At 39.3% G+C, this 16,943-nt stretch overlaps 1 protein-coding gene across 1 annotated transcript in view; it reads right to left on the bottom strand.

Moving 5' to 3' along the window:
- The window catches only part of Aldh1a7 (aldehyde dehydrogenase family 1, subfamily A7), a 34,604-nt gene extending 18,287 nt beyond the window's left edge, over positions 1-16,317 (bottom strand). Inside the window, exons 1-7 of the mRNA NM_011921.2 lie at positions 16,208-16,317; positions 15,719-15,823; positions 11,039-11,179; positions 7,947-8,076; positions 6,457-6,518; positions 4,682-4,810; positions 3,442-3,555 (exon numbers count right to left, since the gene is read on the bottom strand). Coding sequence (NP_036051.1) covers positions 3,442-3,555; positions 4,682-4,810; positions 6,457-6,518; positions 7,947-8,076; positions 11,039-11,179; positions 15,719-15,823; positions 16,208-16,273 — 747 coding nt within the window. The 5' untranslated portion in view covers positions 16,274-16,317. The remainder of the gene's footprint in view (positions 1-3,441; positions 3,556-4,681; positions 4,811-6,456; positions 6,519-7,946; positions 8,077-11,038; positions 11,180-15,718; positions 15,824-16,207) is intronic.
- Between the last annotated feature and the right edge of the window lie 626 nt (positions 16,318-16,943).

The raw sequence follows: 16,943 nt of genomic DNA on the forward strand, positions 1-16,943 counted from the left end.
GCAGAAGACAGCCTGGTCTGGCCTCAGTAAGAGGAGCTGCCCCTACCCCTCAAAAGACTTGAGGCCCCAAGGAGTGGGGAGGCCTGACAGGGGATGGGGGACATCCCCTTGGAGATGGGGAGGAGGAATGGGATGAGGAACTGGAGGGTGAACAAGGGGGTCGCAGGGAACGATGGGACTGTACAAACATAAAAGCAATAAGAAAATAATATTCATGAATAAATTTAACTCTTAAATTGGATCAATAGAAAAATAAATGGATATTGAACACACTTAGGGAAACCCTGCCTGAAATTTATTTTAAACTTGTACTCAATTATTATTCCATAGTTTCCTCCTCCTCTTCTCTCTTTCCCCAGTCTGCCCTTCCTGTTTCCCTTTCCTTTTCTTCTTCTTTTGTCTTTTCTTTCATTTTCTAAGAGTAGCTCCTTAGCAGCTTAATCTGGCCTTGAACTTAGGGTCTTCTTCTGGCTTCTACCTCTCAACTGCTGAGACTCCTTCTGAATTCCATTGTGTCCAACTGCTACAACATAGTTCTTACTACCATTTTCACCTAAGATGATTAAGAATTCTGTTTTCTAGATAACATAGAAGTCCAATATCTCTTTTTCTCACTTATTTCTTAAATGTAAGTTTACAGTAGAAAGGAGGCTATCATAACTAGCTAACATTTTCTTGGGGAATGGAAAGTATTAAAATCTTTCTAAAAAACTACAGATGATAAGAGAACTAAAGTGAAAACTGGTTAGAAACATGAGTGAGAAAGGAGTCAGGGAAGAAGGGCCTCTATACATGCCAAAGCCCCCTGGATGTGAAGGACCTGAGAGGACACAGTGACACACCTCCTAAATTAACGTGGGAAAGAGAATGAATGGGAACAGAAAGCAGAAACTAGGGATGTTTCACAAACACACAATGGAGCCATCTGTGTGCTCTCCTCCTTATCTGTGTGAAACCATAGAAAGTAGGTGTTACAGTGCCTGTGCCTTTCAAATACAGAACCTCATATTGGGAAGGACTTTTCTATTTTCTGAGACATTCCCCTCCTTATGGACCCAGAAGTTTCCTGGTCTTCTAATTCTGTTGTTTTTTTTTTTTTTTTTCCATTTTTTATTAGGTATTTAACTCATTTACATTTCCAATGCTATACCAAAAGTCCCCCATATCCACCCACCCCCACTCCCCTGCCCACCCACTCCCCCTTTTTGGCCCTGGTATTCCCCTGTACTGGGGCATATAAAGTTTGCAAGTCCAATGGGCCTCTCTTTCCAGTGATGGCCGACTAGGCCATCTTTTGATATATATGCAGCTAGAGTCAAGAGCTCCGGGGTACTGGTTAGCTCATAATGTTGTTCCACCTATAGGGTTGCAGATCCCTTTAGCTCCTTGGCTACTTTCTCTAGCTCCTCCATTGGGAGCCCTATGATCCATCCATTAGCTGACTGTGAGCATCCACTTCTGTGTTTGCTGGGCCCCGGCATAGTCTCACAAGAGACAGCTACATCTGGGTCCTTTCAATAAAATCTTGCTAGTGTATGCAATGGTGTCAGCGTTTGGATGCTGATTATGGGGTGGATCCCTGGCTATGGCTATGGCAGTCTCTACATGGTCCATCCTTTCATCTCAGCTCCAAACTCCGTCTCTGTAACTCCTTCCATGGGTGTTTTGTTCCCAAATCTAAGGAGGGGCATAGTGTCCACACTTCAGTCTTCATTCTCCTTGAGTTTCATGTGTTTAGCAAATTATATCTTATATCTTGGGTATCCTAGGTTTGGGGCTAATATCCACTTATCAGTGAATACATATTGTGTGAGTTTCTTTGTGAATGTGTTACCTCACTCAGGATGATTTTTCAGAAGGTAAATGGGCATAGGAATAGAATTATGGGAATGACAAAATGGCACAGAGTTGAGGATTAGTTAAGAAGGTCACATGATAAACAAGCTGCCGTGCTCAAGGACCAGTGACCTCTGGCAGAGACAAACTGGAGAAGTGCCCCTATGATCTGGCCTCAGAAGCCTCTCGAATCCCCTTTGTATATGGTGTAGGATTCCAGGCTTCTTCGACCCTGCTTCCTCCATCTGCTGTGATCACAGCCTCTCCTGCTGCATCACGACTGCTAAAGTTATCATCATATCATAGAGAGCCTTCCACAGTTTCTTTCAGAGAAAATTGTGAATCTGTGGTTGTTTTTTCCCTGTCTCAATTACAGATTTTCATGATACACTATTTTCCTCCTGTCTATGAAAAACAAATACACAGAGAAACATAAACACACACACATTTGAAAAGATGAAAAAGTCAATGTCTTCTTAAATCAATTCTTTGGGAAGTTTAAAATAATATTGATGTGGCTAACTGCAATAATAAGAAAATTAACTTATCCTCAATTCACTATTTAGAATATTTTCTCTTCTCAGTCTTAAAGTAGTTTATTCCTTAAAACCTCTAACAAGTTCCATGTCTGAATGGTTTTTTTTTCTTTTGATCCCTTCAATAGAACTTTTTAAGTATCAAGTTACCGTCTCCATCCAACTTGTTTCTTGTGAGAGTAGCTTAATCAGATCTATCCATTTTCCCTTTTTATCCCATACCAATGACTAATGCAGTATCTTTTCTGTTGAACAGCTAAGAACATTACAACCTAGCACAACTTTACTTCAAACAGCATAATGTCTAAATTTCCTTTTGTTCATAACAGAAACTCATACAATCCCAAGAATTACATGTTAAAATATGGCTTTGCTTAAAACTGCATTTTATCTACCTATTCTTTAGTTTGTAACAGAAACTCATGCAGTCCTCAGAATTACATATTACACACCTCTTCATCTAGTCCTCTCTCTCTCTCTCTCTCTCTCTCTCTCTCTCTCTCTCTCTCTCTCTGTCTCTCTCTCTACCTTTGCCGACTCTTGTTATGACTTGTTGTGGTTGTGGCTGGTTCCTGATTTTCTACTTTGTATCTCTCCACAGTGGTGACAGACACACTAATATCTCAGGGTCTCCCAGCAGGAGCATGGAAGGAAGCAGATTTGTCTCCCTCTCAGAGCATGCTCAGTAGACAGAGTCCCAACCAAGAAGCTAAGGACAAGACTGTACCATTTAATTTTCTTAATCCAGAGACAGTAATTCATACAAATCTGTGGCCCAATTTGTATTTTCTACCAGACAGTTTATTAATCATCTGGCATTTTCAGAGGCTATTTCTTGTAAGAGATGATAGTGAATACACTAAAAACTAGTTTACTATAATCTTTCCAAATTAGTAACAAGTATTCTTTTATCCAAAATTTATCCCCTTGTGTTTCATAGGCATACTTTGAGTCTAGAATAAGGAACAAACCATTAAGCAACTCTTTTAAAGAACACATAGGCTAAGAAACAGTACAGAGAGCATCCATCTGTTTGTTAGACATGAGATGTTCCATCAAATGGCCCTACCTCTGTTGATCCTGTGAAGGACACTTTGTCGATGTCCATGTGGGAGGAGATGGCTCCCCCTGCAGTTGGCCCATAACCAGGGACAATGTTCACCACGCCAGGAGGAAACCCTGCCTACAAGTTAAGAAATAAGCAATTAACAGATCAAGAACTCAATTCACAAAAGACCTAAGTGAGACATCATGTTATTTCATACGTTCGTTCACCTTGAGAGTTCTTCTAACAAGAAAACTCATCTAGGTGTATTTACTGTTTCTTCATTACTGTTTTTAATTTCTCATCCATATGAACATACCTCCAAGGGCCCTGAGGGATACTATGTTTTAAGGACAAGTCTATCATAACTTGAATTAGTTGCTCCACGTTTGTTGTGATAAAACATTGACCAAAACAAACTTGGGAAGGGGTTTATTTGGTTAATAGGGTATAGTCCATCATTAAGGGAAGCCAAGGGAGGAACCTGGAGCCAAGGACTAAAGCACAGACCACAGAGAAATGCTACACGCTGCCTTGGTTTCTGGCTGGCTCAGCAGCTTTCCTCATATAGCCCAGGCCCACATGTCTAGGGATAACTGTCCACAGTGAGCTGGGCCTTGCTACATCAGTAAGCAAACAAAATTGTTCCACAGCCATGGCCACAGGCCAATCTGATGAAGACAATTTCTCAACTGAGGTACTTAGATGTGTCATGTTGGCAACAACATTGTGACAACTGAACATCACTCAAAGGCTTAACTGTCAAATTTTTATAAAAGAACTCAATTGGAAGGATATAGGAATGTATATTAAGTTACCTATGCAGAAAGGTAGAATTTATTGTCTCCACCAACAAAACTAGAAACATATTGGCACAGTAGCCATCAATCCTTAGAGACATTAAAACTAATATAACCTTTAAATACTTTACAGAAGCAACCAAGCCAGTTGTAGCCTGGAGGTGAAGATACAGCTCAACATTTCAGCATTTGAAAATAAAGTTGTAGTTCTTCCTGAGCTTAAGTTTATGAGATTTAAACAACATAAGTCACAGTTTACAAGGTGACTAGCTACAAAACTCTAATTTGTGTGGAGAGAGATTTGTGCTGACTGACAACACCAAAGCCCTTAGCTCTGCTACATTTATCTGCATGACTGAGCAGGAGTCATGTGTGAACAGCGAAGCTCATGGTACATGTGAACACAGCCTGTAAGGGAAACTGGGACCAGAATTTGACTGCGTGTTTAGATTCGGAAAACTCACCTCTTTTATTAAAGATGCCATGTGAAGAGCTGTGAGAGGAGTTTGCTCTGCTGGCTTGACAACCACAGTGTTCCCACAGCTAAGGGCAGGGCCTAACTTCCAAGTGAATATAATCAATGGACCATTCCACTGAAAATTAAAACAGAACGATAGAGTCTTTGCATCTCTCAAAATCACCTTCGTTGATAATGCCACCCTGATAAAAGTTGACTAATACTTCAGAAGTTGTGTGTAATTATCTAGTTTATTTTATATAACTTCATAAAAGAAACTAGCAAATGATAAAATGCCCAAAATCATCCATGGAGGAGAAGGACACAGGGAAGAACTACAGAATTTAATCAAGTCTTGTTATCTTGAATCTCAAGAAAATACAAAAAAAAAATTTTTTTTACTGCAATGTTTCACATATAGTTAAACATGTTGTAAGTTACTCATGTTTTACACATGTAGAACCCTCTTCCTATTTCTCCTTAGAAGACACTTAGTGTATTTTATTCAATATTGTAATCTAGAAAATTCATATCCAAGAGATATTGTGTATATGCATGCTGGAGAGTGATTCCGGGGCTTTAGACGTGTTGAACATGCTCTTAATATTAGAAACCTAGGCTCAGCACAGGACAGACAATATTGTTAAAGGCAGAGAGGTGTCACATCTAGAGGGTAAGTGCTTGAATCCTGCATAACAACTGGCTGTTTGTCAAAAGTCAGATACATGGCTCCTTCTCTATTTAATTCATTCATCGCCCATGAGTGGCAAAAATAGTTCTTTCTACTTTAGATGGATATCCTCAGGATTAGTCCAAAAATTTAGATCTGGGGCATAATACACGCCTGGCTAACATGTGTAAAGCCCAGGATAAGTTTTCCCAAAACAACAGCACCAAACAGGAGACTAATGTCTAGACTTATCCAATGCTACTGGCTGGTAGAATGATGTAGATGTATTTGAGTGTTTTTAAGCTTTTGAAATAATGAGCATTTTCATTAAATACAATGATATGCTCTGTCTCATTAAATGAAAGTGACTATCATTCAAAAAACTATTAGGGCACTTCATTCTATTTTAATTTAGCCTTTTAAATTATGTCAGCTATATCTAGCCAGTGTCCTATGTGCTAAGCTTAGAGAAAATCTGGCTCCATTCAGAATATGATTTTCTGACAGAAGAATTTTGAGTACCCAATCCTGATACCTAAAGGTACAGTACAAGCCATACATTTTTTCCAGTTGTCATGGAGATTATTACTTCATTTTATATATATATATATATATATATATATATATATATATATATATATATATATTCCAGGATTTGAACAATCTTTCTGCAGCTACTATCAATAATGAGAAGTCTCCAGGCAGAGACAGAAGTGTTGCGACTGGTGGGTCCTGCTGTATCCTACAAAAATTGAGCCCCAGCATAGAGGAGCCATGATGATACTTTGCCATATACTTACAAAGCACAGCTCATGAAACCAGGACATCGCACAATTTCCAAAGCAACCAATTCAGTCAACACTGAGGGTTCATGTGATAACATTGAAATGCCCTCCAAGGACACAGCAGTATATTGAAGGATTTCTGGACCAGCTAGCTCATATCTAAGAAGCTCAGTTATAGGACAACATGCTTCAGGCAGTCATGCTTGTTGAATTTACTTCACATATAACCATCGCAAAAGCTTCACTTGTGTGGGAGTGGGCTTCATTGCCAGATCAATGCGATTAGGCATTTTTTTCCCGTATTGAGAATCATGAAAGAAAACTTACAGGGATGATTTGGCCACACACCCCAATAGGTTCACGCCTTGTATAAGTGAATATGTTTCCATCTGAAAAACAAAGCACACACACAGACATCCATTAAAGGCAAATGGCTGTGTAGGCATGGCCTGGCGATGTGAGGTCAGGATGAATAGCAAAAGGAAAACAAAAGATTCTATTTACACAGCTAATAACATGGACATTGGAGCCCTCAAAGAGCAACTTGAATCTAAAGACTGAGGTCCATGAATCTAAGAGACAAGGTGGGAAAATATCTGACAGGCAGTTAACTCCATTCCTGTAATACCAAGATGGATGCCTTCATCATCACTCTCATGCACAAAGTGGTACAGAAATGAGCTAGGAGTGATATCTTCTCCAGGTAAGGGCTGAGCCACATGCAAATGTTTCCAATGTCTCAAGTCTCCCAGGAGTATAAACTTAAAAAAAAAATGATTTAAAATAGTAAAAAATGTAAGCAATCTTTCTACTGACTTGGAATTGTTGGTTTTGTGTCTTTTGCCTACTGAACACAAAAGCAATATCCTTTAGTCTATGGAAAAAAATAAAAACAAAAACAAAAAACAAAGCATGTCTTAAGTGAAACATGGTTCTTTTCCATCTGGACTTGCCCAAGTCCTGTGCCTTGGGAAATTTGTTGTTCTGTGTTTTATTCTGACTTCTACAGGAGCTTAGTGCTACCACAGCAAGTACTTTTCCTGTCAGAAACCACGGGCACTTTAAACAGCTTCTTCTATGTTTCCTAAGAGTGGAATAAGAGCCACGAAAGAGCCCCCTTCATGGTGCCTGTGTGTTCTCATCCTTATCTTCTAACTTCCTGGTGTCCACCTTCCATACTGAATCCTCCAGTTAGATTGGCAGTGCCCATCGGGGACAGGACTGCAAGTGCATTATCTGAGTTCCTAAAGCCATCACACCTCATATGTGGAACTCCCTTTATTCCATCCCCAACTGGGTCTTTCTTCACATGGAATGAATATTCATCACGCCTATGCTATTACTTGCCTACCTTGCTAAGAAATACGTACACAACATTTCCACGAAAAGATTCATAACTCAGCTAGAAGTCAGATTCTCATCTTGCTTTGAAGCTTTTGAAACACACTGGTGTAAGTTGGGTTGTTGAATAAAAATGGTCTAAGAACAGCCACAGAGATGTCTTTATGGGAATGAAACTCAAATAAATAATTTTGGCAGCCATCTTTGAAAAGTTTCAACCCTGAAACTTCTCACTCAAATTAGTAGTTGAATCTATGGGTATTGTTTGTACTTTACTACTGTTTAAACTATGCACATGTTGACTTCTAACAGAACTGCCATCAGCATAAACTGTATTGGAACAAAATGAAGTAAAAAAAAGTAATTATTTGTCTCATTGATTGACACCTCTATCAGAGAGAATTTGAAGGTACTCAGCTCTTCAACAGTAGCCTTACCCTGTACCATCATGCCATTACTATCCCAAATGGACTTACCACTGGGTATTGTTTGGCCATGGATCTTGTCAGCCCAGCCTGCGAAGTACTGTAATGCTTTTATGCTGATCTCTACATCCAACAGGTATGCATGAGCAAAGACTTTCCCAGCATTCATCGATTCCATTGTCTGAAGGAAAAAAAAGAATACAAAAAAAAAAAGAATATCAAAGTCTAAACTAAACTTTCAACAATAAAAAAATGTATCAAGAATATATAGTGAATTTTTTTAGTACTTATGTACTAGAGAGTTTTAGAAGTATAAGGAATCTCAAACCTAGTGCTTTTTTTTTAAATGAAACATCTTGAGAAAAAAATCAAATGACAAATAGCAAGATCCTGGTGGGAGAGATGATAAGATTCTGATTGGCTGATTCTGGTCCTATTTCTGTCAGGTTCTAAATGTGTCCTGGTTAAGCAGTATCCAAGAAGTGGTCACATAAGTAGTCAGCTGTGAAAATGACTCTTAGTCTCTTTGTTCTATCAGAGGTCCAATTAGATTGTACTTGATATCTGACTGAACCAACAATTTGGTGTTTGCAACTATTCACAATGCCATAATCATTATCATATTCTCATAGAAACAGTCAGTTCACACAATTATAACACTGGCATCTTTTATTAGGGATTTACCATATTCGACTTTAAACCTGTTTGGGAAATTGTGTCATAGTTATTTCAACAATGCCTCCCTTCAGATCTTAGGGAACCCTACAGTAGAGAAGACAGAAATAATGCAAGAGTCGGAGGAAATAGGGCACCAGGGCCTAAGTAAGGTGCACATTATCCCACAGACACTGAAGCAGAAGGCACAGTGCATTGATGGGTCTGTGTCAGGTCCTCGGCACATACTACAGCTTTTAGCTTAGTATTTTCATGATGTTCCTGTGAGAACAAATGGGTCTCTGACTCTCGTGTCCACCCTTCAGACTTGTTTCCTCCTGTTGGGTGGCCATGACCAACTTTGATATAATATTTTCTGTCTCATCTTATTAGTTACATTTTATCATGTTTGGATGTTATCTCTTAGAAGCCTGTTCTTTGCTAATAAGAGATAGAAAGGGGGTGGATCCACAGGAGAGGAGGGAGGTACTGGAGGAATAGAGCGAGGAGAAACTATAATCAGGATATATAGTATGAGAAAAGAACCTATTTTCAAAAAGAGAGGAGGAAAATTGTGAAGTTGCACATTTTCTTATCTAGCAGAATCTTCTTTTCCTCCCCCCCACTTTGTTCAGACTGTATAGGATGCTTGGAAATCATACATTTGGTCACATGGCAAGATGCACAGGTTTGATACCGCCCACTACTATCCTAAAATTAAATCAAATGTGTCTTTCTTTACATGCCTGTTCCGTTCTCCCTGTGGCTCTCATGCTGGCAGGGGAAGTAACACTTTTCACTCTACAGTTGAGATAGATGGAAAGAGCTAAGCTTTGGGAAATTCTCATTTCTTCCAATAGAATATCCCAATTAGTATAGATTTATCACAGAGGTATGGATTCTATTTTTACATGTTTGGAGCAAATACATGATTATTAATAATTGGTGAATTGCTGATATTTTCTAATAAAATCAAGGTTTGAATCCCATTGTCACTAATACCCATGAAAAGAGTTGCAGAGACAAAGTTCAGAGCAGAGACTGAAGGAACGACCATCCAGAGACTGCCCCACTTGGGGATCCACCCCATAAACAAACACCAAACCCAGTCACTAGGCAGATGCCAAAAAGAGCCTGCTGACAGGAGCCTGATATAGTTGTCTCTTTTGAGGGTCTGCCAGTGCCTGGCAAATACAGAAGTGGATGCTCACAGTCATCCATTGGACGGAGCACAAGGTCCCCAATGAAGGAGCCAGAGAAATATCCAGGGAGCTGAAGGGGAATGAAGCCCCATAGGAGGAACATCAATAGGAACTAACCTGTACCCCCAGAACTTCTTGGAACTATACCACCAATCAAAGAATGGTGGAAGTTGTGGCTCTAGCTATATATGCAGCAGAGGATGGCCTAGTCGGTCATCAATGGGAGGAGAGGCCCTTGGTCCTGTGAAGACTCTAGGCTCCAGTATAGGGGGGAATGCCAGGACCAGGAATGGGAATGGGTGGGTTGAAGAGCAGGGGGAGGGGGTAGAGGATAAGGGATTTTTGGAGGAAAAAACTAGGAATGGGGATAACATTTGAAATGTAAATAAAGAAAATATCTAATAAAAAAGAAAAGAAAAGAAAAAAATACCTGATACAACCTGAAGACAGACAACTTTATTTTAGCTCTCAGTCTGGGGTTATACAGCCCATAATATGAAAAAAAATGGAATATTGGCATGTCTTCTTTTTACTGATACCTCTGATCTTGGACTGTATAATTTTATTCTCTTTGTGTCATTGTATGGTTATTTCTCTTTTTGTACATAATATGACAATTTTGTATAATCATGTCATTATTCATATGTGATTAATGACTATACTGATGGCTTCATTTTCACTAATTACAATTTTAGAGACCCTATTTCTAAATATAAACACATTCTCAGCCCCTAAAGATGAAAAATGCAACCTACAAGTGCATATATATATATTAAAGATTTAAAGAAATTTAGCCCTTGGAGTAATAAAATAAAACCTAATGTGTAGAACATTTTATCTATAATATAAAGAACAGCAGTTCATAAATGTGTGTAATAATACATAATCTGTTAATAAATGAAAAAAATGAAAAAAAAAGAATACTGACTTCACTTAAAAAAAAAAAAGTCTAAAACTAATGCAATTTACTCAGAATTGTAACCTGGGTACCACTTCGTTTTCAATTGGCTTTATTAAAATTCAAAGCTGAAAAGACTAGTAAATGTATCCTGCATCCACGTTCTATAATGACTTCTCTAACAATTAAAATGAAAATGTATAACCCCTGAGAGCATACAAAAGGTTTGATGAATACAGTAAAACTGGATTCTGGACTCTGAGAAGTTCTAGAGAAAAGCAGGAGGAAGTTTGTCATTGTACTCTTTAAACCAGACTTACTGGTCAGTTGAAACATCGAGTTCCCTTGGGAGCTCTCTTATAGTCCCTCTGACTTTGGTTAATACTCACAGCCAGCAGCAGACGATCTCTCTCCATTAAGTCAGCCAGCTTGTTCAGCAGGCGGCCCCTCTCTGAAGCATCCATGGTGCGCCATGGGGAGCCAATCTGGAAAGCCTGTCTTGCGGCCTTCACAGCTTTGTCAACATCAGCCTGGAAATCACAGATCAGTCCATTCATAATGTTCAAAATACTAGATGAGCAAGCAGAACACCATAACCTTACAAAACATGACACGGTCCTCACAAAGAGAAGCCAAGCCGCCATACCTCACTGTAGTATGTTGAAATTGTTTGTCTTGAGTATTTAGAATCTGTTCCAGTTGTCTATCAAATAGTTAAACTTTTTTCAATTTTTTATTAGATATTTTCTTCATTTACATTTCAAATCCTATCCCGAAAGTTCCCTATACCCTCCCCCCCCCTGCACCCCTACCCACCCACTCCTACTTCTTGGCCCTGGCGTTCCCGTGTACTGGGGCATATAAAGTTTGCAAGACCAAGAGATTGTATGTTTAATAGTTCTCACTTTATCTTGTTGTAATAGGGCACTTTATTTTATTTGAAATAATTTCTAGTTAATTTACACACATTGGGTCTTTTTTTTTTTTTTCAGAAAATGCAGTGGGACAAATTTATTCCTCCTTTTACAAATGGAGAAATTGAAGCAAAAAGAGACAGGAGATCTCGGGACTAATAGGTTGATGGTAAGCCACATGCCCTGCCTCATGGTGCTATATCTGTCACTTAGAACTTCAGGTCTACAATGTTGCACAGCCTGTCCTAACAGTAACCCAACCGGTGGGACAGCTGTGTAAATATATGAGCTTTGTGTTGGTGTTTCAAGTTCAATTCTAAGAATTTCAATGATAAGCACCTTATTTCCCAATTGTGTACAAAGTCATCCACTCTAGTCACTCTAGGCTCTGAGTAAGTAGAAAAGCCAGTTTCCTTTATCCATTGTATAATGCTTAATAGAATAAAGCCCCACTCACTTTGCTTAGCTTCCTTGGTTTTTTTCTCATGTACTTTATGAGCACTGCATTTCCCCTTTAGGTTTCCTGAGCCACCTCCCTGCTTAGCTTTGCCATGGTCCCTCCAATTCTTGGTAGATCCCTATTGGGACCACTTCTAGTCTCCTCCAGTATACCTCCTGAAAGCATCTCTGCTTCTTATGTTACTCTTTCACGTGCTTTTTTTTTTTTCTTCATCAAATCAATGGCAAATGGAAAGACTATTCTACAACTTTTTATCTCTAGGACTCACTGATGTATGGTACACCATAAATCCAGATGATCAAGGGAGCAGTGGGGTTCATCTTTTTGTAATGTTCCTTGAGAATAATATTACTGTGGCTTTTAAAACCACACAGTTTAAACTAGTGTTGCACAAACTGTGCCTGGGTCCTTCTGTGCAGTGTTTTGCCACTGGCCATTGCTTACTAAGGGCTCTCTTGAGCCTCCTGGTCTCTCCAAGAGCTGGAGAGATGAATGGCTTGAGATAAGTAACCTCACATGTAGAAAATCAAAGACCAAACCATGCAAACAAACAAACAAACAAGAAATCCTGCTATAAAACCAGCTTCTATAAATGAATCCATTCTTGTGGTCTCATCATTTGGGCCGTGACTCCCTTTCCTCAAACAAGATGTTTAATCTTATAGGGAGAGTAAATCTTTAGTAATAAAAAAAAATGAATTCTTATTTCTTCTTTTTAGTTTTGATGCATCTGAATATATATTCACTGGATGACACTCTATCTGTTGGCTATGTGCCATATCTAAACATAAATAAACATTTGCGTCTTTCCATGCTACCAGACTGTATCGAATAGCAATAAATTCACAGGATTTAGCCATTTAAGTTATAGGAATTATAGGGAGGAACATACAACTCAACATCTCACTATCAAGTTATGAGCACAATTTCCCCCAAGTCACTGAAAAAAACAACCTGAAATCATGAGTGCTAAATGTACGTAGAATTTATAAACAGCACATAGACATCCTTTGCATCCCTGTACTTCTGAGGCTGAGTACCAATGCTAGGTAAGTAGCTGGTAAACGGTACTGTTTCGAGAATAATGGACAAAATAGTGTGTGCACTCAGTGTGCACACATCTGAGATGGGCCTCTTGCCACCCTCTGTGTCAGTAGCTACAGAGTTCAGATCCCAGGGTATAACTCACCAGTGTAGAATCAGGGGGTGCAACGAATACTCCACTCTTCTAAACTGAAATCCACTGTGCCACAACTGATTTGTGGCAATTTTTTTTCTTATCTTTAAACTCACAGAAAGCTGTCTCTGTCTCACATCTTTTATGTGACAGAAATGCCAAATGCTCACAAGATGGAGTTAACTGTGATCCTAGAAGACTACCACCAGGTGTGAAAATGGCTACAGCATCCTAGTTCAATATAACACATGCTTTCAGCTTTTCTATCCTGGACTGTACAGGCCTTTACTGTTTACATGCTAAACAGCTTCTCATTAGTTCTCTTCACTGCCCACCATCTCTATAAGTCTGCCAGGTTGCAACTGCTGGCTTTATCCACTGTACGAAGGGCAAAGCTCTGTTTGGTTTCTAGTCCAAAATGTTTTTTTATTGTTTGCTGTACTTTTTAGCTTCAGCATGCATAATTTGTAGATTTTTGTTCAAGGGCTAGCATTTTAAAGATATTTTGGAATTAAACAAAAAACAGTGTTTACATTAACTTTGACTTGCTAGCATCAAATCATGTGGATTGACAAAAAACATAATATTCGTGTTTTGAAGTCAGAGCCTATAGGCTGAATGTATATAGACACTGAATGAAGTGGGAAGTCAAAAGACTAGTTAGGGAGGGTCTGAATGCTTCCATCTCTCCTGGAATGTATACCCACATATTAACTTCACTCAGAGAGGGAGAAAACAGTAATCAGGTCAGTTTTCTTTCACACCTGTCCTCAGCAATTATTTTAATGGCCATTTAATTTTATCCCTCCAATTATTGATTAGCTCACACCCCAGAATGAATCAGTGGTTCCTAAAGGAGCCACTGAAGTAGAAAGAAAATCCTTCCCACCCACAGACACACAACTTTCTTTTTTTTAATATTTTTATTACATATTTTCCTCAATTACATTTCCAATGCTATCCCAAAAGTCCCCCATACCCCCCCCACTTCCCTACACACCCATTCCCATTATTTTGGCCCTGGTGTTCCCCTGTACTGGGGCATATACAGTTTGCGTGTCCAATGGGCCTCTCTTTCCAGTGATGGCTGACTAGGCCATCTTTTGATACATACGCAGCTAGAGTCAAGAGCTCCGGGGTACTGACGCGCTTTTGCTCTGGCCCCTGTCCCACCCTTGTGATACCAAGAAAGACAGAATGTGACCCATTGGCAGCCCCATTCTGTGCTGAATGGAATTTCCAAAACCAACCTTTAGCCTGTGACCTAATAAGTCAGTCCAGCATATTTGGTTTCTTGTGACTGTGCACTTTACCAAGTTAGGACCTCCCACTATGCCATGCTAGCCACTCTACAGTAGATTCTCCACAACTACTGTTTCAGCATCAACTATTCAAAAAATACAATTTGTTTAATAATTCTAAACAGGATACAGATACAGAAATGTGGTAATGAAACAAGATTTTGCTTATCACTGACAATTTTCTTAGAGGAACCATTTGCCCAGCCAACCAGACTGGCACTGTGACATGACTTGCAGCTTGGCTGGGTATGAATTTGTCTCTTGGATGTCTTCTATGGGAGGGGCAGTTGTCCCTAAGCACAGGACAGATCAGTGCTCATTTTCAAGGATACTTTCCCTTGTCACCAGCTTTCCCTTCTGCATCTTAGGGAGAAGGTAGACCTCACTGACTGCCCCAGCAAAGTCTCAAAATTTCTACTGAACCCAGGCTAAGAATTTTGTCTTCTGGTGTAATCAATCTCATTGCCAAAGCAAGATGTCTCCTGGAACTAAGTATTCAAGTTTCAGCATTGAAGTATCAAGAATATGATTTTCTGATAACTAGCATCAAGTAGTAAACAAACCAGTTTTCTTTCACACCTGTCAGAAACACTTACTTTAATAGATATTTTGGGTTTTTTTCCTTCTAATTATCAATTAGTTACATTCACAGTCTTCCTGAGTCATTTTTTTATCTACATGGAGAAAGAATGAGCAGCTGGAAGGTTTAGTCTATGCACCCTAAGTATATTACTATTTTAAAAACTCCATGCCCCATATCAAATGTTAATGCTAACCCTTAAGAAAAGAGATGTCATTTAATATTTCATGCTTCACTGTGCTACTGCAGCCTCAGACCACTGATGTTTTGGATGCTGTCACCCTATTCTCAATTCCCAGATTATGTTAGAAATGCTAACGTCCAATCTATAGCCTGAGGTGATTAGTAGTAGTAGTAGTAGTAGTAGTAGTAGTAGTAGTAGTAGTAGTAGTAGTAGTAAGTTTCTTTTTCTCTTAATTTTAGCTTCTTTAAGTTCTGTGTATTATGGATATTTACTCTCTACCAGGTGTTTATGTGGTAAATTTTCTTATGTCAAGGACAAATGGAAATGTACGTAACTGCCTGAGTAACCATCTTTTCATGTCTTTCACTGAACTTTCAGTGGGCTTTGAGCTCAAAGTGGTGAGAAACAAAGATTCTTGGTGTAAAGTAAAACCGCAGATGCTGGGCAACATACCTTGTCCCCTTCTTCCACGTGGCAGATGACCTCCTCAGTTGCAGGGTTAAGGACAGGAAATTTCTTGCTGCTCACCGAATCATGCCATTCATTGTTTATAAAGATCTGTTGAGATGCAGAAAAGACATAAATAGCATTTAAATATGTTGGAGGTTTGAGAGTTCTATAGATTAAAGTTGAGGTATTAAATGTTGCCTAAATGTGTGTCTTTCCCTGTCTCAAAAATGTTCATGTTGTGCCATTTAACACCTATTGTAGATTTTCTTACTATTGTGTCACAAAATCACAGCATCTATGAGAGATTCCCTTAGATCATTTGGAAGAGTCTGAATTTCAATATCTGCACCCTGAACTTCAGTTTCATTCAGAGCTAGTTTTATATGCATTTAACTCCACTCTGTCTGTATAAAGGAAAGCTCTTACAGAGACTTCAACCAACCTGTGCTTTAACCAGGCCCCTGGGGAAAGCTCAGCTCACAAGTGACTCACCTTGGTATGTTGAATCTTCAAGTTGGCCAGCGGGGCAGGGACTGCAGGTTGTGCAGGTGAAGACATTGCTGGTTTGGCTCCTGGAACACAAGTGACAGGCTCAGCAAAATGGTTCTGAAAGGGCACTTGCTCCTTTTTCTCTGCATGCACTAAGGGTCATTTGCATATCGGGATATGATTGGATGGGCAGACTCAGGGCAGGGCTGAAAGGGCACCACTCCACCAAGAGGTTCTTCTACACTATTGGCAGATGAATTAACATACCAAGCCAAATCTGTGTTAAGGGTGTATATGCAACTGCTGTGGACACTCAAAGCCAGTTATAATTTTCTGGACTTTTTAAGACATTTTATAGTACTTCATAACTTTCCCTTCTCTAAAATAGACTAGGAAACAGGAAATTTGTGAAATGAAAAAGAAAAGACTCTTGTCCTCAGTAGGAGCTAGGGGTGAAGGAAAGCTGTCAGAATATACATCCATACCCCAGGTCAGGATGCTGCTGGGGAGAAAAGCCCTCCCTCTAGGCTCTGTTTTTGGCCACCTTTAAAAATACAGCCAATCAGTTCTATTTCCTGTCTAGCTAAGCAGGCTTAGTGTCAAATTGAATGCTCAAATTGTCTTTGTCTTTTTTGGTGGGAACAGAAAACTGTACATGACTTTTCAGTCAGAGTTCACTGTTACTCACAGACCCTAGAAGATTATTCTGCCGAGGTCATTTGTAAAAATTGTTTTAAAG

Source organism: Mus musculus, chromosome 19 (genome assembly GCF_000001635.26).
Source record: "Mus musculus strain C57BL/6J chromosome 19, GRCm38.p6 C57BL/6J".
Taxonomy (NCBI): Eukaryota; Metazoa; Chordata; class Mammalia; order Rodentia; family Muridae; genus Mus; species Mus musculus.